At 42.8% G+C, this 25,986-nt stretch overlaps 1 protein-coding gene across 5 annotated transcripts in view; it reads right to left on the reverse strand.

The window, feature by feature from the left end:
• LOC121286359 (protein PHTF2-like) overlaps positions 1 to 25,986 on the reverse strand; it is a 125,817-nt gene that overhangs the window by 46,107 nt on the left and 53,724 nt on the right. For all 5 annotated transcript variants that reach the window (XM_041203451.1, XM_041203452.1, XM_041203448.1 and 2 more), the window contains exons 4-6: positions 24,493 to 24,562; positions 7,036 to 7,194; positions 5,206 to 5,371 (exon numbers count right to left, since the gene is read on the reverse strand). In XM_041203451.1, the coding sequence (XP_041059385.1) occupies positions 5,206 to 5,371; positions 7,036 to 7,194; positions 24,493 to 24,562 (395 nt within the window). The remainder of the gene's footprint in view (positions 1 to 5,205; positions 5,372 to 7,035; positions 7,195 to 24,492; positions 24,563 to 25,986) is intronic.

Genomic DNA, 25,986 nt, shown 5'->3' on the forward strand with positions numbered 1-25,986 from the left:
GCAGTTTAAGAACAACTCCTACTGAAACAGGGCCCGAAACAAGATCCCACTCTGGGTGGACCTTATGGAGGAGTGCAAACACCAATCCTCCTCCTACTCCACTGATCAGTGATTTGGTCTTCAGCGAAGACTCAGAGTAGGTTTAGGTTTCCCTCTAACATTAAGGACTGAGTGGCCTGTGTCCCTGTGCAGTACCACTGATTTCTCACATTTTGGGGTGGATAGGACACTGCTCTTAACAGGACAAAACTCTGGAAGCTCTCTGGGAGTTTGTCCGGTTCAGCCACGCAGTGCCATGCCCTCCAAAGGGCCTGTAGCGAGAGCCTCTGTTTGCTCTGCTGAACTACCCACTGGGGCGTCTTCGGAGGAACTACTCATGTGAAGTCCTACCAGGCCAACTGGCGTGCTATGCAATCACCAGCATTCAATCTGAAATAGCCTATTTTGTTGCAATGAAAAAAGACCGGCCTCCAGGAGTTCTCCCATTGGGCTGCACAAGGGCCTCTCACACCCTCCTTTGTGATTTTTCTGGGTTGGGGGCCTTTCCTATCTACATCACCCTGCTTATTTTTCCAATGCTCATGGGAATGGTTGGAAACGGCCTGCCTGAGTTTCCAGGTCCATGGGTGAGATCATAGCTGTCTGCTGTGACTGCTGCATCCCTAGCTGTGAGGATTCTCTGTTCCTCTAAGTGCATTCATAGGTTGAAGGGTAGACAATTTCTGAATTCTTCCAATAGTACTAGTTCACACGTGGCGGCATAGAGATGGACTGATATTCCAGAGACCCAGGGTAATGCTCTGGGCATCCGGGTTCGGATCCCGCCATGGCAGGTGGTAAAATTTGAATTCAATAAAAATCTGGAATTAAAAGCCGGATGATGACCATGAAACCATTACTGATTGTCGTTAAAAACCCATCTGGTTCACTAACGTCCATTAAGGAAGGAAATCAGCTGTCCTTACCTGGTCTGCCTACATGTGACTCCAAACCCATAGCAATGTGGTTGACTCTTAAATGCCCTCTGAACAAAGGCAATTAGGGGTGGACAATAAATGCAGTCCTAGTTAGCAATGCCCACATCCCATGAACAAATAAAAACCCTCATTCAGAACTCTAGCCCTGAATAAACTTCCCCATGCAGATGAATTTCGAATCCTCCAAGTCACCCAAACCTTTCAAATCCCAGGACTGGACAATGTCCTTGCTGATGCACTGTTGACGGTTCAAATCTCAAATGAAAATGCAGCAGGGAACTGCCATTATCTCTGCTAGCTCGGTGTCTGATGTGCCAGTATGGATGAGAGAATGCACGTACATTTCACTTCCTATTCTTCCTCCTTAAGACCACAAAAAAAAGAATTCATTTTTTCCACTGAGTTGGTGAAGGGTGTCAGAGGATAAGCCCTCATTCTACATTTTGATAATATATATGTAAATCATCTTGGCTAAGCAATAAAACTATTTTTCTTAAAACTGAACAAAGGCTTTAAACTGACTGAAGCCATGACTCTTGGGATTCTTAGGGCTCTTATCCATCGGTCATACGTTATTTGTTTCAGCCATTCAAACCCTATGTAGGTTTGTATGGGCTTCCTACAAGCATTCCGGAATTGCTGGGCTGGCAATACGCATCCAAGATGGCAGCCTTGGTCTGCTCATAATTCAGAGACACATCAAGAGGCAGCATGAGTAGACCTCTTGGGCTCTCCCTGACATCTGCCCTTGAATTAAAAATGTCCAGATATGTGAGGGCCATTTTAGCTGTCCCACTCTTTTCTCAAAAGTGGCAAAAAATGATTCCATATCACTCTCTTCAAATTTGGGAACTAATCTAACATACTTGAGGGCCTCAGAGAGCGGTTCAGGGTGAGAGAGATAGCGGGGTGCTAGCAGGTAGAGAGGGATTGTCCCTTGTGGCTTCCAATTGTCTAGTCTCTCTCCATTTAAGCTGTCAGCTCCATTTACAATTTTTGGAGCTGGAGTTCTCTTTCTTTTTCAAACTCCTGAGCTTCTAACTGCAATCTGAACTTTTCAAGCTCAAAATTAGCTAGGGGAGGGGATTCGGAGTCATGATTGAGCTCTATTTGGAACATAGAAACTAGAAGCAGGAGTAGGCCATTCGGCCCTTTGAGCCTGCTCCGCCATTCAATATGATCATGGTGATCCTCTAAGTCAATGTCATATTCCCGCTTTTTCTCCATACCCCTTGAAGCTCCTAAAATCCAAAAATTTATCAATTTCTTTCTTGAATATACTTAGTGACCTGGCCTCCACAGCCTTCTGTGGTAGAGAATTCCACAGGGTTGACCACTCTGAGTGAAGAAATTTTTCCTCATCTCAGTCCTAAATGGCCTGCCCCATATCCTGAATCTGTGGTCCCTGGTTCTAGACTCCCCCAACCAGGGGAAATATCCTCCCTGCATCCAGTCTGCCTAGCCCTGTTAGAATTTTATATGTTTCAATCAGATCCCCTCTCATTCTTCTAAACTCTAGTGAATACAGGCCCAGTCAAAACAATCTCTCCTCATACAACAATCCGGCCATCCCCAGTATCAGCCCAGTGAACCTTTGCTGCACTCCTTCTATAGCAAGTATATCCTTTTCTTAGGCAGGGAGACCAAAACTGCACGCAATACTCCAGGTGTGATCTCACCAAGGCCCTGTAAAACTGCAGTAAGCTATCTTTACTTCTGAACTCAAATCCTCTTGCAAATCCATTTGCCTTCCTAATTGCTTGCTGCACCTGCCTATTTACTTTCATTGACAAGCACACCCACCTCCATTTGTACATCCACATTTCCCAATATATCACCATTTAAATAATACTCTGCCTTTCTGTTCTTCACACCAAAATGTATAACTTCACATTTACCCACGTTATGCCGCATCTGCCATGTGTTTGCCCACACACATTTGTCTAAATCGCCCTGAAGCCTCCTTGCATCCTCCTCACAACCCCACCCAGTTTTGTGTCATCAGCAAACTTTGAAATATTGCATTTGGTTCCCTCTTCAAGTCATTTATATATACTGTGAATAGCTGGGGCCCAAGCACTGATTCCCTGCGGTACACCACTGGTCACTGCCTGCCACCCGGAAAAAGACCCATTTGTTCCTACACTCTGTTCCAGGTCTTTCAACTAATTCTCAATCCATGCCAGTACATTACTCCCATCTCATGTGCTTTAATTTAGCCCACTAGCCTCTTATGTGGGACCATATCAAAAGCCTTCTTGAAATCCAAATACACCATATCCACTGGCTGTCCTTTATCTATTCTACTAGTTACATCCTCAAAAAACTCCAGTGGATTAGTTAAGCATGATTTCCCTTTCATAAACCCATGCTGACTTTGTCTAAGTTTTACTTTTACTTAGCTTTTACTTATCTTTTTACTTAGTTCTGTTGAAGGGTCATTCAGACTCGAAACGTTAACTGTGCTCCTCTCCACAGATGCTGCCAGACCTGCTGAGTTTTTCCAGGTATTTTTGTTTTTGTTTTGGATTTCTAGCATCCGCAGTTTTTTGCTTTTATCTGACTTTGCCTAATCCCGTTAATGCTTTCCAAGTGTTCTGTTACCATGTCCTTTATAATAGACTCTAGCATTTTCTCCACTAATGATGTTAGGCTAACTGGTCTGTAATTCTGTTTTTTTTCTCTCCCTCCTTTTTTAACCGCTCTAACATGCTGTACTGGTAACATGAGATCCCAAATGTTCTACCAATGACTGGATCAGTTCACTTCTGATTTTGCTGGGCAATTTTAACTGCCTCTACTGGAAAAGTGCTGAGGTTAAATTTAAATTTAAATTCCCTTGCTGAACAAATATCTGGGCATCAAACACTGCCATTTTCTTAGTGTTAGGGAAAAGGAACTTTCTGTGGTAAATTACTTGCGTTTTAAAATTTGTTCCAGCTACCAGGTTTTCCCCTTGCCTTCCAAGTGGCTCTTTTACATCAGATTTGGCTCATCTCTTAACTTGCACTCTGGTCAAATTCAAATTGGGTTTTCCCGAACTTGAGCCCCCAATTTCTGTTACGGACAGGAGGGGGTTTAATTTAAACAGCCCCTATTTCTTGTCTCACCACCCGCCCATAAACAGAAGGTGTTTTTGATTTTTGATTTCCCCCTTTGTAAGCAGTGGGGTATTTCCTGACCCCTCAGTTTTGGTGTGAGCCAGTATCTAATAATAGCCTCACGATAGTTCACCCAAACTTGAGATTGGGTGAACTAAAAGGGTTAGTTTATTTTACACAGACTCAAAACGCAGGAGGGGGTGTCGCTACGTAGCCTCAGTATATTCATACAATAAAAGAGGGATAAGGGAAAGAAAGAGGTACAGGGCAAAGACCACAAAGATAAGAATTATTGTTTCACATGAGTCTAGAGTCCAGAATCGAAGTCCAATGGTGTATTCTGTCAGAGTTGGCCGTCAGAGGATTGATGCTGGATAACTCACTTTTCCAGTAGAGGTGACTTCCACAATGAGATGGAACTGTTGTAATGAATTAGTCTTGTAGGTACTAGTACATGTAGGTTCGCATAGAGGCAGTATAGCTGAGGGCTAGGCAATTTAAACCTGGACAAAGCTCTGGTTCTGCTGCTGTTTGGTTGATGGAAGATGGCAAACTGCATTTTTTTCAGCTCCACAAGGCAATATCACAGTCTCTAGGAGCTTGGGGAGGTGCCAAGTGACATAGCCTCCTACTTCTCCACCTTGGTTTGGACAAAGGATGTATAACTTCAGAAAAGAGGTTTCAGGGTCCTTTGTCCTCATGGACCGGTTGGGCCTTAGAAACGTAAATGGTCTTTATATAACTCCTGGGGATCTGATCTCTGCAGTCACAGTAACACTAGCACCTCTTTAGCAATAATGAGGTAACTGCTGTTCTGAAGGCCAAAAAACCATTTTTGTAGATTAGCCAGGATAACATTTTATATATATATATATATATTATAAAAATATAAAGTGAGGCATTAGGCCTCTGACATTAACTTATGGAAATTTTGCTTCGAATATAAGCCAAACTCTTCTATTCTACCAACATTCATGTGCATTTGGTTCAGAACCAAATATATATATATTATAATTAACATTATACCAGTCTCAGCATGGTATAAATATTGGCACATAAAATATAAAACCTACATTGATTCAAGGTCATTAAAACAAGCAATAAATGTTTCCAAAAATAGAGGATACCTTCTTCTTTTGCCTCCACTATTTGTTGCAGGTTTGGGCGTATGTGTTGATACAATCTGGCAATGAACAGTCCCAAGTAGTAACATCAGCCAGATAGGCCCAAAAACTTCAGTGTATGGTACACTATGCGTAACTTCAGCTGTGCAAAACAACACTATTGCTGTAACTTTAAACAGAAGAGTCAATTAGACTATTTATTTGGAAAGTTTTAATTCTGATGTGCTGGTCTCTAACATCTACACATTTTGTCTGAGCAACAGGACTGCAGAGTTAACGTTTCAAATCGATGATCTTTCATCAGATTCCTTCCTGATAAAAATAAGGCACATACCATTGAAGGGAATGTGACGGCATGGATAGGAAGTTAACTGAACTACAGATTCTTTCACTAAAACAGGATATCTGACAGAAGTGTTCAATCTGATGATAGGTCATTAATCTGAAATATTTACTCTGGTTCTCTCTCCAGAGATGCTGCCTGACCTGTTGAGTACTTCTAGAATTTTGTGTTTTTATTTTGGACTTCCAGCATCCACAGTATTTTGCTTCTGTGTCCAAATAGACTTACTGTTTACTCATAAGTTTTTGACTTATTGTATGAATGGCTTCATACTGGGTTTTCTTAGAATTCACATTTTTTGCATAAAATTTATCACCTCCCTCAACATTACATAAGAACAAGGGTAGATCATTCAGCCCATTCAGATCATTGGCCTGTTCGCACTATTCAAATAGGTTGTGATTGAAATGTCCCTTTATCCCATTTAGCCAACTTGATGTGCAGTTTATTGATAAAGGAAACGCAATGTATGTTGCATGCATGGATTTTTAAGAGGCATTTGATAAGGTGTTGTATAGCTTTCTTGATAAAAGTTAAGCAGGAGATCTGACAGAAATGCTCAAAATTATGAGGTTTTGATCAAATGCATCGGAAAGGACTAATTACACGAGTCAGTAACTGGAGGGTACATGGTCTCTTTTTTTGCTGTATCATTCTATGACAAACTTAAGATCATTGCCAAAATGGAAAGAGGTTATGAGAATATTTCTGCTGTGGGTTGTTTAGGCGTGGGATACCCTACCAGAGAGCAGAATCTGCAACACGTTTCAATAAGTAAACTAATGAAAAATAAAATGTAATCATGCATGAAGAAAAGGGCAGAGAAATTAGATTAAGTAGATTGTGCTTTCAAAGAGATAGCACAGGCACAATGGGACAAAGGGCTCCCTTCTGTGCTGTACCATAACGTGAATTCTCCAAACTGTTCAGCTAAGATCATTCATCAGTGTTCTCAAAATGGGGATGCTGTATTGAAAGACTGTGCTCCATTGGTAAAACAGCACAAGTGAGGTTTCTATCATGAAATACTGATTTTTAGCATAAACGGGAGCAAATTGGAGAGGTTGCTTCTGGGCCTGTAACAAGGGAACTTAAGCAATCACTGTTGCTGCCATACAAGGAATCCAGCATTGCCACTGAGCAGAAAAAACAGGCCAAGTAAAACAGTAGAAAGCTAGCCTATCCTAAGCAGGTTCTCAGCCAGCCCTTCTTGTTGGATTTATGCTATTGAAGGACTGCAAAAGTTCACAAGAATATCCATTCCTTACATAATAAAATAATATCCAAAATTTCATTGAATTACTTTTAAGCATAGCAAATAATGACCAGTTAAAGTTTGATACTTACTTTGCATAGATTTGAAATAAATATGTTTCAATCTCAGTGCAAACACAAAGCTGTGTGTTTGTGTTGGGGATACTGAAAGCTCTATTACCTCAGCAAAATGTTCCCACATATTGACTTGTCATAGATTGGAAGTTATATCTCACCTTGAAGGAGGTATAAAATAAGTAGCCACGAAAAGATGCACTTTGAGGTCACTTGTATCCACCATCTGAAGAAGAATGGAAAAAACACAACTCTCACAATTCCTTTTCTAGTTAATGAAGTCCATGGACTTTCAGGTTTTGCTTTAGCAAAAGCAGATCCTATGGGTTCAAAAGAAAAGTGGATGTCCTTGTAAACAAGTAGGCAAAAGAAAAGCATTTTATGCAAATCCTTAAAAATTGTTCATGTATATTTGTGACAATTAACTGTATTATCTATGAAAACATGGCAATTCATGAAAAGTTTTTTGCATCCAGCAAAGGGCAACTGCTCTTGCTGCTTCTCTTGATGATCCTTCTTGCCGCTCTGGGAGCCTTCCAAAACCAGGACCTCTACATAGTGCCTCTTCGTAAGAAAATGTTGTTCAGCATGCAGCACACAACCTTATTTGTAATCAAAATAGACTGCAGGAGATACTCAAATCAATTCATACACCTGAAGTGCACCTTCAATGTGCCAGTGATACTGCACTATTACCCTGGTGCACGAATGGATCTTAATGTACAAGTGCTTACATTGTGTCCTGGGATTACACACAGGTGTCAAATGAGCAACATTTGCATAGGATAGATGAGATCTCCTAGGAGCCACCTCAAAACTCGCCTTTCTGGATCAGAGTGGTAGCACGATGGATTGCTTTAAAATTAGGGTATTGTAGCAGCTCCCAGAAAAGTAGGCATTCACTTGCCTGATGAACTCAAGCATTCACTTGAGCAAGAGAGCATATAGGCCAAATGATTCAACCTGTGGCTCCTTTGAGAATCTTGACACTCAAAAATTACAATGCCTGGTCTTGCTGCTGGCTAAATGTCCATGGGGAATGAGATTAGATTGCTTACTCTAAACAACAATGCACTTGTGACACAACTGCATCTGTGCACAACCGACTGGAAAATATTAGTGATGTAGATCCACTTCCAACATATGACATAACTCAGTATTAGCTTCCTTTGTAAAACAAAACCTCTAGAGGCACTGCCCTTCTGACAAATGCGAGCATGGGCTTGTCTGCCTGTATGTTCTGGTATCGGGACATCAGTGAATGAGTGTCTTGTACTTTTGGTGCTATTGGACATTGCTTATCCCTCCCTCCCTTCTTCCAAAAAGCAGATACAGAAGCATTCCCATAGGAAATCCATTGTGCCCTGTGAGAAATGGGGGAAAATTGACAGCTGCATTGCAAAGGACACAAAGGCAAATATCAAAGGAATTAACAAAACAAGAAAAACCTCCAAAAATGATTAGAAATAAGTTTTAAACTAATGTAATTTCTCTTCCCTAGACACCCAATTTATTCCAGCTAAAAGAAGAACCAGCTCAAATGAAGCAGAAATGATGGAGAACAAGGCATATAACACAATGACATTTTTTTCACCTTATTTGCAAGGAGCCGCTCCAAGATGGGCAGCAACATTTTGCAATTATCAGAAATGATAGCTGAAAATGGGGGTGGGTCAAAAATTGTCTGGAGATTCAAAGAAAATAAAGCTCAAGCCCAGCTAACCCCAACATTTGTAAATAGGTCCGAACTGGGAAAATCTAAGTGGGATTGTTTAAATACAAAAGGAATGATTTAACTCTTTGATTTCATTCATGTTTTCTCCACGTTTCAGGTATGCATTCGGAGAACTTTAAAGTTAATAAAGGCTTTAACATCTTATTAAATTTTCACCACTAAATATTCATTTGTCAACATGAAAAGAAAATTTACACATCTCTGGTCTTCTTTAATTAAACAAACGCACTTGAAATGCACTCAGTGGCTGAAAATAAAATTATCTGAAAATTATTGGCCCAAAGCAAACAAATCTCTGAATTTTTGTGACAGAAAATCATGTAATTATAGCACTTTTTATGATCTGTAGTGAACGCAAATACTTCCAGGCCACTTCAAATGAGTGGAATTAATAGACTTCAAGTGGGTAGAAATATTAGTTTTCCCTTTGTTTACTTTCTTTAATCATTTTTAAAAATTAATTTATGGGATGTGGGCATCACTGGCTAGGCCAACATTTATTACCCATCCCAAATTGCCCTTGAGATGGTGATGATGAGTTGCATCCTTGAACTGCTGCAGTCCCTATGGTGTAGGTACATCCACAGTACTGTTAGGGAGGGAGCTCCAGGATTTTGACCAAGTGACAGTGAAGAAATGGTGATACACTTCCAAGTTAGGATGGTAAGTGGCTTGGAGGGGAACTTCCAGGTAGTGGTGTTCACCTATGTCTGCTGCCCTTGTCCTTCCAGATGGTAGCAGTTGTGGGTTTGGAAGTTGCTGCCTAAGGAGCCTTGGTGAGTTTCTACAGTACATTTTGTAAATGGTACACCCTGCTGCCACTGTGCGTCAGTGATGGAGGGAGCCAATGTCTGTGGAAGGGGTGCCAAAGAAGCAGGCTGCTTTGTCCTGGATGGTGTCAAGCTTCTTGAGTGTTGCTGGAGCTGCACTCATCCAGGCATGTGCAGAGTACTCCATCACACTCCTGACTTCTGCCATGTAAATGGTGGACAGGCTTTGGGAGTCTGTATAAAACGCTGGTTAAGCCACAACTGTAGGACTGTGTGCAGTTCTGGTCACCACATTATAGGAAGGATGTGATAGCACTGGAGAGGGTGCAAAGGAGATTTACCAGGGTGCTGCTTGGACTGGAGCGTCTGGGCTATGGGAAAAGATTGGATAGCTTGGGGTTGTTTTCCTTAGAGCGGCGAGGTTGAGAGGGGACCTGATAGAGGTCTATAAGATTCTGAGGGGCATAGATAGGGTGAATAGGAAGGCAATTTTTCCATTAGTACAGGGGTCAATAACTAGTGTGCAATAAAGGTAAGAGGTAGAAGGCTAAGAGGGGAGTTGAGGAGAAATTTTTCACCCAGAGGGTGGTGGGAGTTTGGAATTCACTTCCTGAAAGGTGGTTGAGTCAGAAACCCTTGTAACATTTAAGAAGCATTTAGATATTCACTTGCGTTATGAGGGTTTCTGCCTCTACCACCCTTTCAGGCAGTGAGTTCCAGATTCCCATCACCCTCTGGGTGAAAATATTCTTCCTCACATTCCCTCTAAACCTCCTGCCCCTTACCTTAAATCTATGGCCCCTGGTTATTGATCTCTCCAACAAGGGGAAAGTTCCTTCCTTTCTACCCTATGTCCCTCAAAATTTTATATACCTCAATCATATCCCCCTCAATCTCCTCAGCTCCAGGGAAAATAACCCCAGCCTAACCAATCACTCCTCATAACTCCTCTGCATTCTCTCTAGTGCAATCACATCCTTTCTATAATGCGGATTCCAGAACTGCACGCAAAACTCTAGCTGTGGCCTAACCAGCGTTTTATACAGTTCCAGTATAACCTCCCTGCTCTTATATTCTATGCCTCGGCTAATAAAGGCAAGTATCCCATATGCCTACTTAACCACCACCACCACCTTAAGGGACAGGTGGACATGCACACCAAGGTCTCTCTGATCTTCGGTACTTCCCAGGGTCCTACCATTCATCGTGTATTCCCGTGCCTTGTTTGTCCTGCCTAAGTGCATCACCTCACACATATCTAGATTAAATTCTATTTGCCACTGATCAGTCCATCTGACCAGCTCATCTATATCCTCCTGTAATCTAAGGCTATCCTCCTCAATATTTGCCACCCCACCAATTTTCGTGTCATCCGTGAACTTACTGATTAATCCTCCTACATTCAAGTCTAAATCGTTTATATATACCACAAACAGCAAGGGACCCAACACCGATCCCTGTGGAAGCCCACTGGACACAGGCATCCAGTCACAAAAACGCCCCTTGACCATCACCCTCTGCTTGGACTCGAACGCAAGTTCTGTCGAAGGGTCATGAGGACTCGAAACGTCAACTCTTTTCTTCTCCGCCGATGCTGCCAGACCTGCTGAGTTTTTCCAGATAATTCTGTTTTTGTTACCCTCTGCTTCCTGTCACTCAGCCAATTTTGGATCCAATTTACCATATTGCCTTGGATCCCATGGGCTCTTACCTTCGTTATCAGTCTCCCATGTAGGACCTTATCAAAATCCTTGATGAAGTTCAAGTAGACTACGTCAAGTGCATTGCTGTCATCTATACACCTGGTTACCTCTTCCAAAAATTCAGGGCTATGGGCCAAGCGCTGGAAAATGGGATTAGTGTTGTCAGAACTTTGTTGACCAGCGCGGACACGATGTGCCGAATGGCCTCCTTCTGTGCTGTAAACGTCTATGAGTCTATGTGAGCCAGGAGGTGAGTTACTCACCGTAGGACTCCTAGGTTCTGACCTGCTCTTGTAGCCACTGTATTTATATAGCTAGTCCAGTTCAGTTTCTAGTCAATGGTAAAACCCCCAGGATGTGGTGGATTCAGCAATAGTAATGCCATTGAATGTCACGGGATGATGGTTAGATTCTCTCTTGTTGGAGATGGCCATTGCCTGGTGCTTGTGTGGTGCGAATGTTACTTGCTACTTGTCAGCCCAAGTCTGGGTATTGGTCAGATCTTGTTGCATTTGGACATGGACTGCTTCAGTATCTGAGCAGTCGTGAATGGTGAACATTGTGCAATCATCAGTGAACATTCCCACTTCTGACCTTATGATGGAAGGAAGTCAATTATGAAGCTGCTGAAGATGGTTGGGCCTAGGAATCTACCCTGAGGAACTCCTGCAGTGATGTCCTGGAGATGATTGACTTCCAACAACCATAACCATCTTCACTTATGCTAGGTACGACTCCAACCAGTGGAGAGTTTTCCCCCTGACTCCCATTGACTCCAGTTTTTCTAGGGCTCCTTGATGCCACACTCCGTCAAATGCTGCCTTGATGTCACTTTCACCTCACCTCTGCAGTTCAGCTCTTTTGTCCATTTTTGAGTCAAGGCTGTAATAAGACAACGTGCCAATGCATTTATATCAAATCACCAAAGTGACCTCGGCATTTTAGCGTCCAAAGCAGTTAACACCAGTAATACAGGCTGAAGTCCATACCAATTGCAGAACATGACCTTGCTGGATTATGCATCTCCAGCAAGAGAGAATGTAAGCATCCCCCCTTGACATTCAATGGCATTATCATCACTGAATCCCCCATAATCTACATTCTTGGGGTGGGTGGGTGGGTGTGTGTGTGTGTGTGTGTGTGGGGGGGGGGTGGCGTTGGTTACCATTGACCAGAAGCTGAACCGGACTAGCCATATAAATACTGTAGCTACAACAGCAGGTCAGAGGCTAGGAATCCTGTGGTGAGTAATTCACTGCCTGACTCCCCAAAGCCTGTCCACCATACACAAAGCACAAGTCAGGAATGTGGTGGAATAATCTCTACTTACCTGGATGAGTGCAGTTCCAACAACACTCAAGAAGCTTGGCACCATCCAGGACAAAGCAACCCGTTTAACTGGCATCCCATTCACAAACATTCACTCCTTCCACCACTGATGCACCATGGCAGCAGTGTATACCATCTACAAGATGCGCAGCAGGAACTCACCAAGGCTCCTTAGACAGCGCCTTCCAAACCCACCACTGCTACCAAAGTAAAGCAAAGGACGACAGCAATGCTTTGCAAACTATTTTCCAATGTGACCCCACTTTAACTCACCGCCACCTTTTGAAAGGCAATTAGGGACTGGCAACAAATGCTAGCCTTGCAGCAATGCCCATATCCCAAGGAAGAATATACAAAAAAAACACTTGAAAATTAACATAGCCCCAGACAATAGCAAAATAAAACAACAATAAATCAGGATAGCAACATTCAGTATATAATTAAGTTTGTGTATTGTAGATCAACAGATTTTCATATTTATATGATGTATTATGTTTTTAAAAAGGTGTACTGTTGGCCAGGGGCTGCAGAAACTCCTGAGCAACTTTTGAACTGAAGTAACCTGAGCTCAGTCACTGGCCTGAGCTGGCGGGAACTGGTTTGAATTAGCAAAAACAAAGGAAATGTGATGAGACACAAGTCCTTATTTAGAAAAGAAGTAACGAGGTTATGCTACCTAAGTCCTTGGGACAGAGCCAATGAGGAGATGCCACAGACTAGGCAAGCAAGCCTAAACCAACGGGAGAGAGACAGCACAGCTTGAAGAGATAAGATTCAGTATAAGAGTGGAGAATTTCAGGTGTGGAGCCAGCAAGAACTCTGGAGAACAAACATTGCGGAAGCGGAATAACCTATTTCAGCAACGTAGAGATGAAACCAAAAGAGAGAGATAATGGAACGCCTGGCCAGCATCAGCTCTCCTTTTCGAGTATTAGCTTTTATATTCTGTGACCACTCAGGGGGCATCAGAGAAACCTAGTGGGTGTATGTTTAGATCCTAGTTTGGGTATAAGACTGCATAACCTGGTGCAAAGTGCATGTCTATATCTAACCAGACTTATAAGCTATATGTATATGAGCTAACAATGTGAATAAAGCGAATTTAGAGTTAAGAGAAAATTAACTCTTCTCTTTGTACTAAGCCAATAACAGTTACTGGTGACCTCCGGCAACATATTTGGCGTCCCTGGGTGAGCTCGAGAATAAATCTCTCCGTTGAGTCAGCAGGAGACTTGAGCCGAGCCGAGTTGGCAAAGTACACAGAGAACAGGAGTTTGGTTTAATTCATAGCTATTAACATAAGAATCAAAGGGAATCTCCAAGCCCTGGGGACTTGGATTATTTGGACTGGAAGGGACTCCTCCAAAAGTACGTAATAAGGAAGTGGCCGCCATTGGGTAGTATGCAAGTCACATTGGCGACAAGGGAAAACCCACTGGGGAGGCCCTTTGAACAATTGTGCAAACTAAGATGTCAGATAAGAAATTTAAAAAGGTACAGAAGTCCGTAGCGATCGGATGTTTATTTGAGGAATGGATAGAATGCTAACAGCAGGCTAGGAGGGAGAGAGACAGACTAGAGGAAGAGAATTAAAAGCTCCGTGAGGAGATAGCCCACCTTAGTGAGAAGGTAACTGATTTAAAGGGACAGAGAAGTGCAGATTTGATGCACATGAACCAATATTAGTTACAGTACAAAAAATTGGCTAATGAAAAGAGTAAGAAAGAGGGAGAAGCCCAAGCAGCTAAAGCTGAGGTGGAGGGATGGAAACAACAATGTAATGATTTAAAAACTGCTATGAATGTGATTCACAGAGCAGCTCAGGAAAAGAGGAGCAGTACCAGTGATCACACAAAGTATCAGAAACTGATAGTGAGGCTGCAAGATCAGCTAGCTGCACAGAGGGGCATTCGCATCTGGAAGAGGTGAAGAAAACGGTCAAGGGGATGTAGATTGGGCTGATTTAGCAGATGGGGTGGATAGATACAGTAGCGGTGATGGGGAACCTCCACCAGAGGATCCACCACTGGCATATATTCCAGAGCCGTAAAAACCGTCTGCCCCAATGGCCCCCCTTGTAACCACTAGAGCACAAGCAGAGGCAGATGGCCAGGGGCAAGCTGGCCCGAATATGACATATTCCACCCCACTTGGAGTATAAGAACTGAAGGATATTGCGAAAGATATTGGGATGTGTGCGCCTGGGGACGATCCTAGGGAGTTGTTCCTAGCAGTCAGGCAACAGAGAGGGGTACACGGCTTAGACGATGCTGAGGAAAGAAAATTAATCCTAATGTGCCTACATCCACATATACACTCTGCCCTACCGGAGGAACAAAAACTTGGTAGAGGCACAAATGAAGCCTTAAAGGACCAGGTATTATCTGTCATGGGCGAAAGCAGAGGGGATCCAGTAGAGGTGCTAACAAAATGCTTTCAAAGAAAAGGATGAACACCCCAGCACATTTTCGGCTCACATTTGGGTGGTGTTTCAATGGGTCTCCAACACAGGCTTAGAAAGGGATAATTTACAGCCGGAGGTTAGGAACCGATGGCTGAGAACGCTAGTGTTGCCTGGCACTGAGTTGTCAAGGAAAGCATTAGATCAGTTTGATCCCACTGATGACACATATACAGAGCCCTGGATAATTAGCAAGATGGTTAGAGTATGGGAAAGGGAAACACCAAAACTACCCAAGACATCCAGGGACAGAGCAATGCCTGTTAAGAATCAGGCGACAACCTGGAGAAATGAAGGGAGGGGACCTACTCAGAAGGAACCCCCTCCAGCTTATCAGAGAGTGGGAAGAGGTAGAGGCAGAGGAAAAGGAAACTTCTTGGGAATGGGGAGAACTCAGGGCGAGATGTCCAGATGCTATAACTGTGGCCAAGAGGGACATTTCGCAGGGGACTGCCTGAACTCGAGATGAGAGAATGCAGGTCGGGGAGGAAACCAGAGCCTACCCATGGAAGTGTCGAATGGACCAAGTCCTCAGTGTGATATGACAGAAATACCACCAAGTTCCGGGTTGTACCCCGAACTGCAATGACGGTCTCAGGCCTCTCCGTTATGGGTGTGTGATACGCGGTGGGATGACACGGGGAGACCCCTAGAGAATGGTAGGGTTGGAGGCCACCCTATTAGATTCCTTTGGGACACAGGGGGGGTCCCGAACCACCGTTAACACCACTCAGATCAATGACGTAGATTGGAAAATTCAAAACAAAATTATTCTAAGCGGATTCACAGGGCATTCACAAGCAGGATATGAGAGTGTACCGTTGGAAGTCGGTGTGGGAGACATAGTGATAGAGCATTCAGTGGTCCTTATCAAATTACCCAGAGAACAAGAACATATATTAGAGAGCAACTATATGGCCAAAGTGAGGCTCTGCTTTGACCCCGTTAATTGTATGATTTGTCAAATGCCTTTGGGCATACGCAGTATAAATCTCACGCTCGTCCCGGTGGGGGAGTATCAGGATAGGATATGCATGATCGGGGAAATGTGGATAGAACCTGGAGAAATGAGTGACGATCATGAAGTACAACAAATTATTGCACAAAACTCAAAGTATTTGCCTGACATAAACATGATTGTGGGAAAATGACCGCGAGTGTGTGTATACAAGGTCCACATCCCAAACCACAACAGCAGTACGGTTTCCCAAAATAAGCAGAAGAGATAGGGAAGGTGATACTGATTCTGCTGCAGCAAGGGATATTAAGACCAATAGTTTCTAATAACAATGCACCTATTTGGCCGGTGAGGAAACCCGATGGTAGCTGGTGACTAACTAGACTACAGAGAATTAAATAACAGCCCCTACTGTAGCAACTAGCCGAGAGACAGTAGTTCGACAAAATGAGGATGCGCAGTGGTTTACGGTTTTTGGTCTATTCCACTGTAGAAAGAATGTCAATATAAATTTGTGTTTACTTTCCAAGGACAGCAATATACATGGACTGCCCTGCCGCAGGGATTTTACAATTTCCAGTCCATATTTCACCAGCAGCTGAGGGAAGGGTTAAAAGGATTTTCGAGGCCTGAATATCTAGTACAGTATGTAGACGACTTACTCCTACAAACTAAAACCAAAAAGGAACATTATCAACTGCTAAGTGAATTACCACAGTTGTTACATGACTTGGGATTAAAGATTAACCCTAAAAAAGTCCAGATCATGAAACAAAAAGTTACTTACTTGGGAATGATTCTGACACCGGGGAAGAGGGACATTGACAAGCGAAGGATAAGAGACGGTTGGCAGACTCCCTGTTCCATGGGATGTAAAAGGGTTAAGGTCCTTCTTAGGCTTGGTGGGATATTGCAGGGACCACATTGATGGATTCGCCAAGAAAGCAGCCCCGCTAATGGAATTATTAAAAAAGCATGTGGCCTGGGAGTGGAAAACAGAACACACCCAGGCCATGACCGCTCTAAAGCAAGCACTAGCTGCCGCGCCAGCTCTCAAAACCCCAAATCCAACTGAGCTGTTTTCGTTGGTTGGCTACCACAGACACCACCCTTTCGGCAGTTCTATTACAGGAGGCACATGGGAAATTACAACCAGTAGCGTATGTCCTCACCAGTACAGCAGGGGTATACGATATGCGAAAAACACTTGCTAGCTGTCTTTTGGGCAGTGTAGCATTTTAACTATATAGTGGGACTAAATCCACTTACAATATTAACAGAACACACCTCCATACAGCTACTGTTAGACAGAAGGATTAAGGATGGTGCAGTTAGCCAAAATAGAATTGCAAGATGGACATTGTTGCTGCAAGGGAGAAATATAACTGCAAAGGGGGTAAAAACCACCACTATGTTAGCAGACAACTTAGTTTATCAGGGAGAAAAACGTGAGTGTCAATTGATGATAGCAAATTACCCCAAGGGCCCATTTGTATCAAAGAAAAAGGGAGGAAGTAAGATGGGGCCTGAAAGCAGAAAAACAAAGGAAACAGGAAAGGAAGAACCCTATTTTAAAATTTTTGTGGATGGCTCTTCATCAGTACAGGATGGGGAAAGGAGAACTGGCTGTGGGATATACATGGAGGATGAACACAGACAGGAAAGATATAGTGTGGCTTTGAAATTACCTAAAACCATGAGTGCGCAGGTAGCAGAACTAGCAGCCATTGCATACTTACTGCCTAGATCAGTCATATATTCTGATAGCATGTATGTCTGTAATAGCCTCACAGAACATTTGCACCTATGGGAAGTGAGAGGATTTGTCTCAGCGGGTGGAAGCCCCTTCCTTCGGCCCATCTTTGAAGAAGCACAGGGGAAAGGATTTGGTGTCACAAAAGTGAAAGCTCATTCAAAACTATCGCCCAGAGGGAACAGGAAAGCTGATGAACTAGCCAAACTAGGTGCTGTAAGTGGACAGGAATGGCAACCACTGATTGGGGAAGTCAGGGGCCAGAAAGAGAAGGCCAAAGTAATGGATTTAACAGAGGAGCAAAAGAAAGATGGAGAATTGAAAAAAACTAATAGAAGGAGAAGAGTCAGAGACATACAAAAGGCACGAGGGGGTCTACATTCAAGACGGAGTGGTTTTATGTGAGAGAAAATTTGTGGTGCCAGAGGGGGGACGAAACCAAATTATCCACTGGTACCATGACTTATGGGGGCATAAAGGGACAGAGAGCACCCTGGATCAGATAAACAAGGTGTGCTGGTGGCCCGGAATGAAAGGTGACATGGAACACTATGTCAAGAATTGTTTGATCTGTGCACAACACAACCCCGATAGAAACGTTAGGAAAGAGGCCATCCGACATACTAGATCAGTAGAAGGGCCTTGGACTAATTTACAGATAGACTATGTAGGACCCCTTCCCCCCGCTCCAGGAGGATACAAGTATATTCTAGTAATAGTGGATACCTTCACTAAATGGATGGCAGCTTTTCCGAAGAGAACACAGCCAAAATTACTGCAAAAATTCTATTAGAGAAGGTGTTTACCCATTGGGGTTTACCCCGAAACATAGGATCGGATCAGGGAACACATTTTACAGCCCAAGTAATGCAAGATGTTATGACCCTTTTTGGGGTCAGCCAGATATTCCACATACCCTATAGACCACAGTCTAGTGGAATTGTGGAAAGAATGAATCGGACATTGATAAACATGATAGCCAGAATGGTACAGCAGCACAAGACAACCTGGCAGGTCGTGCTGATGATAATCAGGAATACCGTGGCTTCATCAACAGGCTACACTCCTTATAGACTCATGACAGGAAGGGACATGAGGGTAATGCAGGGGTTGGTAGGTTTGGATTTGTCCGAATCCGAGGTAGACCACATTATATCAGAAAAATGGGAATAACAGTTAGTAGAAACAGTAAAAGAAGCAAATTATGTAGCCGCTCACCAACAGGGAAAGAAGAAACAGCAAAGCAAGGCTTATTTCGACACAAAAGCCAGCCTGATAAGAGTTGAGCGCCGGACAAAGAGTAACGATTAGAATACACCAGCCCACCTCATTCTTGAGTCCAAAGTTTGCTGGCCCCTATGAGATAGTAGATAAAGCTAGCCCATCTATATACAAGATATTAACGACACCAGATAGGAGTGGCTGGTATCACATCAATCAGCTAAAGTTAGTGGGAGAAAAACCAGATAATCACCATTGGCATGTGCTGCTCGATGCTAATGATGTTCCAAATCCCGAAGGTCAGGGAGATCAAGAACAGGACTAGCTACAGATCAAAGAGGAGGTGATTGAAAACAAATTTGATACTGTCCGTTCATATACAGAGGCAAATCCAAGGAAAAAACGAAAGAAAAATAAAACAAAGAGGGGGGATAAGTGGGTTAGAAGAAATGGACAGTTAGAAACTGAAACAAATTGGGAACAGGATATGGACGGTCTGGCTCAGTATATGGAGAGACTGGACTTAAAATAGTACTCAAAAGAAACTGTAAATAAGAACAGAAATTACACTTGTTCATTACAGCTCCAGCCTAAAATGAAGGGGATAATGCATTTTGTTGCTATCAGATTGACCATCATCAGAACTGTGGTTGAAACTGCCTCGGAGCCGTCACAGCGAATGAACGTACCTGAAGCAGTGTCGGCGGCAGAGGGATATCCCGAGACTTTGCTCTACAGAATAAGACAGGTCGAACCAACAAAGGGAAGAGAGAGGACTTAAATTTATATTATACAGGAATTAGCGCAGGAAAAACTTTGGGTATACCGGAGGGAGCGGGAGTACAGTTTTCATGCAACAAAGTTCTAGGGGTGACATTGTCAGTAATCCCAGAGCGAAAAATCATTAGTCAATTTGTGGGTCCATTTATTGAGCGACCATCAGGGAGTGATGGTTGAGGTAAAATAATGGTCCACTGGGACCACACCTATGTGTATATTGACTGGGGTAGCGACTCATACCAGAGATATTTTGATTGGGGAGGATATAAGCAGGCGCTTTAGAAAGATTGGCTGGATCATCATCAATTGTCAGTACTTATGAAAATTGTTCATTGTCCATTCTGCCTGTTAACAGCCAGTCCTTTTTACAATACACCCTTGTGGGACAAACATAAGACATAGCCACAGCGGCTATGAACTATAACAAAGGATGGAAATAGTGCCCTCTGGAAGGACACAATGTGGCCATTAACAATGTGACCTTAGACCTAGTTATCGGTGGACAAGTTCTGCCTAAGCCAATAATGAGGATGGTAATAAATGAAAGAGCTCACGGTCCAACATACCGATATAGACCAAGATCTGCAGATTGCAAGTTCCCACCGAACTACCACCTATTCCGCACCTGACTGCAGATTGGTTTCCTCTGCTATTTGCGACCAATGAGATAATTCATCAATGGACTAAACATACTAAAATAATTAGAAATCATGCTGATAAAGCAGAGGAACTGCTACGGGACCCCAGGTTTTGGAATAAGTTTTGGAATTGGGGATCTAATGTTCAAATACATCCATGGGTCAGGATTTTATCACATGCTGCTGTAGTTGTGATTTTATGTGCGTTAATATTTGTCATATTCAACATATATCAGCTTAGAAGGTGAAAAATTGAAATTTTTCAACAATTGAATGTTAGTGCTATAATGAAACAGAAGAAACAATTATCAATATAAGGACACTGTGTGAAGTATATTTTATATACGCTTCTCTTTTACATTTTTATATAACCATGTGATATCACGGATGTAACATGCCCATTGAAGGACAATGACAACCTCAGGAGTGGTACACAGAAAGGGAGAATAATGATCCTAAGATAAGTATCTTTGGATCAAAAGGGAGGAGAGGTTGGCCAGGGGCTGCAGAAACTCCTAAGCAACTTTTGAACTGAAGTAACCTGAGCTCAGTCACTGGCCTGAGCTGGCTGGAACCGGTTTGAATTAGAAAAGACAAAGGAAATGTGATGAGACTCAAGTCCTTATTTAGAAAAGGGGTAACGAGGTTATGCTACCTAAGTTCTTGGGACAGAGCCAATGAGGAGATGCCACAGACTAGGCAAGCAAGCCTAAACCAACAGGAGAGAGACAGCACAGCTTGAAGAGATAAGATTCAGTATAAGTGTGGAGAATTTCGGGGTGTGCGTTTAGATCCTAGTTTGGGTATAAGACTGTATAACCTGGTGCAAACTGCCTGTCTATATCTAACCAGACCTATAAGCTACATGAATACGATGGAACAACGTGAATAAAGCGAATTTAGGGTTAGGAGAGGATTAACTCTGGTCCTCATTGTACTAAGCTAATAACCCCTACATACATGCACACACGCACACACTGTCCCAACTCCCCTCCCCAAAGTCATTACTAGGCAGCCCCTGTCCCCACAGCTCACTCAGCATCCCATAGTTCCAACACCCCCTGCACCTCCAGCCTGCCAAACCCCACCAAGTCTCAAGCTCCACCGCTCCCTCTTCCTTCCCTTGTCTGCCCAACCCCTTGGCTCCAAGTGGCCATCAGCACAGCATGCTCCCCTGATGGGATGAGTGGCAGCTCAGTGGTAGAAATTTCTCATCCCTGAAAAGTTCTGACTAGTCTGCTTATGGATAACTTATTAATGCTGAAATGACAGAAGTTAGTGCTAAAAGCTTGATGTAGAAATGAATCTGCCACATGGTCAGCAAATTTTTTTTCCCCACTTTAGTCCACAGTTTTAGCAGCTTTGCCAGCAACAAGTGACCAACTTCTGGGGTAAGAGAACTTAGTACCAACAGTGGTTTACTCTGCATTCAAGAAAACAATTTTTGGACATGACCAGGGGTCTGGAGCTTCCTCTGTAGTTGCATCCAGATACACTTGCAATCTGGGCACAAACCAATTATGTGGCTTTGAAGATCACAGAATTACGGACGCAGGCGAGTTACCCGTGTAACTAGAAAACATCCAAATCTTTCCATCCAAAAGAATCCCCATCTACCAAATTAGCCACGCTATTGACTCTTAACTTTCCTCCAATGCACTTGTTCAGGGATCTCTCAACAATACCTCCAGATTCTCAGGGAACAAAATCAATTTCTTACCTTTTAAGTGCAATTTTTTGATTTTTTTAATAAAGAGAATTACCTTCACTAAGACCTGCTCTGTATTCTCTATTTCTTTGTTTGTATTTTTTTATAATAAGCATAACTCACATTAAAAATTAAAAAGCTTCTCACAAGAATGTAAGAAATAGAAGCAGGAGAAAACCATACTAACTTCGCCATTCAATATAATCAAGGCTGATCTTCAGCTCCAACTCCAACTTTCTCACCGGCTCCCCACATCCCTGGAGTCCATGAGAGACCAAAAATCTGTCTATCTCACCTTTAAATATATTTAATGATGGCACATCCACAACCCTTTGGGGTAGAGAATTCCAAAGATACACAATCTTTTGAATGAACAAAAATTTCTCCTATTCTCAGTCCTAAATGATCAGCCCCTTATTCTGAGGCTGCATCCCCATCTTCTAAACTCCCCAGCCAGGGAACACAATATCTCAGTATCTGCCCTGTCAAGCCCATGAATGTTGAATCTTGAATGTTTCAATGAAATCATTCTTTCCAACTTCAGAGAATATAGACCCAATTACACAGCCTCTCATAAAAACAAAAAACTACAGATGCTGGAAATCCAAAACAAAAACAGAATTACCTGGAAAAACTCAGCAGGTCTGGCAGCATCGGAGGAGAAGAAAAAAGTTGACATTTCGAGTCCTCATGACCCTTCAACAGACGCCTTCAAAATTCTGACCAGGGTCAAGCAAGGCTGTGTGATACCCTTCATGCTATTTACAATCTACCTGGCAGTGGCTATTTGTCTCATCAAAAGATCATCTGCTTTCTGGTGCGGGTATTAAATACCGCCTAGATGGAAAACTTTTCAGCTTCAGCTGCCTCTCTGCCAAAACGAAACTGACCATTTTAGCTATATATGATCTACAGTTTGTGGATGGCTGCAGTGTCGTTGCCCACTCTGTACCAGATTTGCAACCCATTCTCAATCTCTTCAATTTTGCATACAAGAGACTGACCTGTCCTTGAATGTTGCCAAAATAAAACTCATATCAACCCACATCTGGTCAACCAAATATTCCCCCTCTCATATTTACCAGGAGATTTACCAGGATGCTGCCTGGGCTGGAGGTCTGAGTTATGAGGAAAGATTGAATAGGCTGGGGTTGTTTTCCTTGGAAGCAATGAAGGTTGAGAGGGCTCCTGATAGAGGTGTATAATATTATGAGGGGAATTGATAGGAGGGGTCAATAACCAGGGGGCATAGATTTAAGATGAGGTAGAAGACTAAGAGGGGAGTTAAGGAGAATTTTTTTCACCCAGAGGGTGGTGGGAGTCTAGAACTCACTGCCTGAAAGGGTGGTTGAGTCTGAAACTCTCGTAACATTTAAGAAACATTTAGATATTTCCTTGTGTTGCCATAGCTTCCAGGGCTATGGGCCAAGCGCTGGAAAATGGGATTAGTGTAGTCAGGTCTTTGTTGACTGGCACGGACACGATGGGCCGAATGTCCTCCTTCTGTGCTGTAGACGTCTATGAGTCTATATGTTGAAGGAGAGACTCTGGAATATGTTGAGCGCTTCCCATACCTTGGTAGCTGCCACTCTCTTAAGGCCACCATCCACAAGAAGATCCAACACAGGATGAGCTGTGCCAGCTCAGCCTTCTACAAATTATAGCAGCAAGTGCTTGACAACAAAGCCCTCCGCAATCAACTAAAGGTCTAGCATACAAAGCAGTCGTCATCACCATACTCTTGTACTGCAACGAGACCTGGACTGTGCATCAGGGACACATAAGAGCACTAGAGGAAGTCCATCAGCAGTACCTCCGCCACATCCTCCGATTCAGTTGGAAAGACTGTCAAACAAACTCTAGTATCCTTCCTGAAAGCAGCTCCACAAGCATTCAGGCAAAACTCCTGCAAAATCAACTATGGTGGACTGGATGGACACTGTGACCAGGTGGCCTAAAAGAATCTCCCCTGGCCAGGTCTTGTTTTCTCAACTCCTAAATGGCCAAAATTCCAGGTGAAGACAAAGAAAATGCTTCAAAAACACTCTGAAGCTCTCCTTGAGGCGCAGCAACATTAATATTAATGACTGGGAGGGGCTTGCTACAATGGTTCAAAGTGGCTACAATGTGCCCAGCAAGCTGCATCATGTTAAGTCCAAACACCGTAATAATGAGGCAGAAAAACAAAGTAAAAGAAACAAACACTGCACTCCACATGCCACTACCTCATGGGACATTCTGCACAAAGATCTGCAGGTCAAGAATTGGCCTGCCCAGTCACATGAAGACCCATGGCAGAAACTTGCAGCCGAGAAGATGTCATCCTCGAATCGAGGGACAGCCAGTGACAATTTCCTTGGGCCTCGATTGTTTTTGTGATTTATGCCCATATCCACCCATTTTAAGTTCGGATATATTCTAATGAGTTTGGGAGGATACATGGGTGCAACTTAAAATCAGCAAATGAGGGCAACATTGGGTACTTTTTCAGGTCCAACTTCTGAGTTATGCCAAGGTATTTCACCAACTAGCAGATTTCCTTAAACAAAAAGGCATATTTACCCCTTACAAGATCAACATCTATGAGGTCTGGCTTTACGTGGCCAGTTTTCTTTGGTTTGTTCTTCATGCCCTATGGAAAAGAAACACAAATCTAGTAAACAAAGAACATTTCCTACTTTAACCTGCAATATAAAATGTCTTCATGTTAACAAGCATGATCAGAAACAGAAAACAAAAACACATATTCAGTGCGGAACTATACTTACTATTGCCATCTCACTTGTCCAAAGCAGGACCCTTCTGGCGTGGAAAATTGATTTTCAACTAAGTGTTAATCTTACAGGATTAATTGTGCTTACAATATTTTTGTGCCGTATTGCAAGCACTGCACACGGCGAGTGTCAATTGCTTGGTTGTCACTTGGTGGTGTGGGTTAGTGTTGAGGTGGGGAAGAGACTATTTGTTGAATATCTGACATGATATTGTCCCTTTATATGGCAGCTTCATGGACACACAATTGTCAGGCATTAAACCCTCACCTAGAGTGTGAGAAGGGTCCTTGGCCACCGTTTACTTGATGAATGGAAATCTACTTATTTATACGTATTATCTAGTTATTTTTAGAAATAACCCTTTCATATCCACCAGTTTTAAATTTACTTCAATCCATTGTAAAATTATAGAACCTGCGGTCTGTCCGCAAGAATGACCCAAACCTCCCTGTCGCTTGCCATTTTAACACTCCACCCTGCTCTCTTGCCCACATGTCTGTCCTTGGCTTGCTGCATTGTTCCAGTGAAGCCCAACGCAAACTGGAGGAATAATACCTCATCTTCCGACTAGGCACTTTACAGCCTTCTGGACTGAATATTGAATTCAACAACTTTAGGTCTTGAGCTCCCTCCTCCATCCCCACCCCCTTTCTGTTTCCCCCTTCCTTTTGTTTTTTTCCAATAAATTATATAGATTTTCTTTTCCCACCTATTTCCATTATTTTTAAATATTTTAAATCTTTTATGCTCCCCCCACCCCCACTAGAGCTATACCTTGAGTGCCCTACCATCCATTCTTAATTAGCACATTCATTTAGATAATATCACTAACTTTAACACCTATGTGTTCTTTTGTCCTGTTGTTTATGACATCTTTTGATGATCTGCTTCTATCACTGCTTTTGCCTACAACCACACCACCCCCCTCCACTTCTCTCTCTCTCTCTCCCCCCCAACACCTTAAACCAGCTTATATTTCAACTCTTTCTTGGACTCGAACTCAAGTTCTGTCGAAGGGTCATGAGGACTCGAAACGTCAACTCTTTTCTTCTCCGCCAATGCTGCCAGACCTGCTGAGTTTTTCCAGGTAATTCTGTTTTTGTTTTGTAAAATTATAGAAATCAGATGGAAGCTTGACCTTTATCTGTAAAGCCAGTACTTAAATAACAGCAGTAAGCACTGATCCTGCCTGACCAAGATGTTTGACTTCTTTGAGGAAGTAAAAATAAATTCTGATACACCACATAACGTGGATGTTAAATTCATCCAGAAGCCATTTGAC

This window comes from Carcharodon carcharias, chromosome 13 (assembly GCF_017639515.1).
Source record: "Carcharodon carcharias isolate sCarCar2 chromosome 13, sCarCar2.pri, whole genome shotgun sequence".
NCBI lineage: Eukaryota > Metazoa > Chordata > Chondrichthyes > Lamniformes > Lamnidae > Carcharodon > Carcharodon carcharias.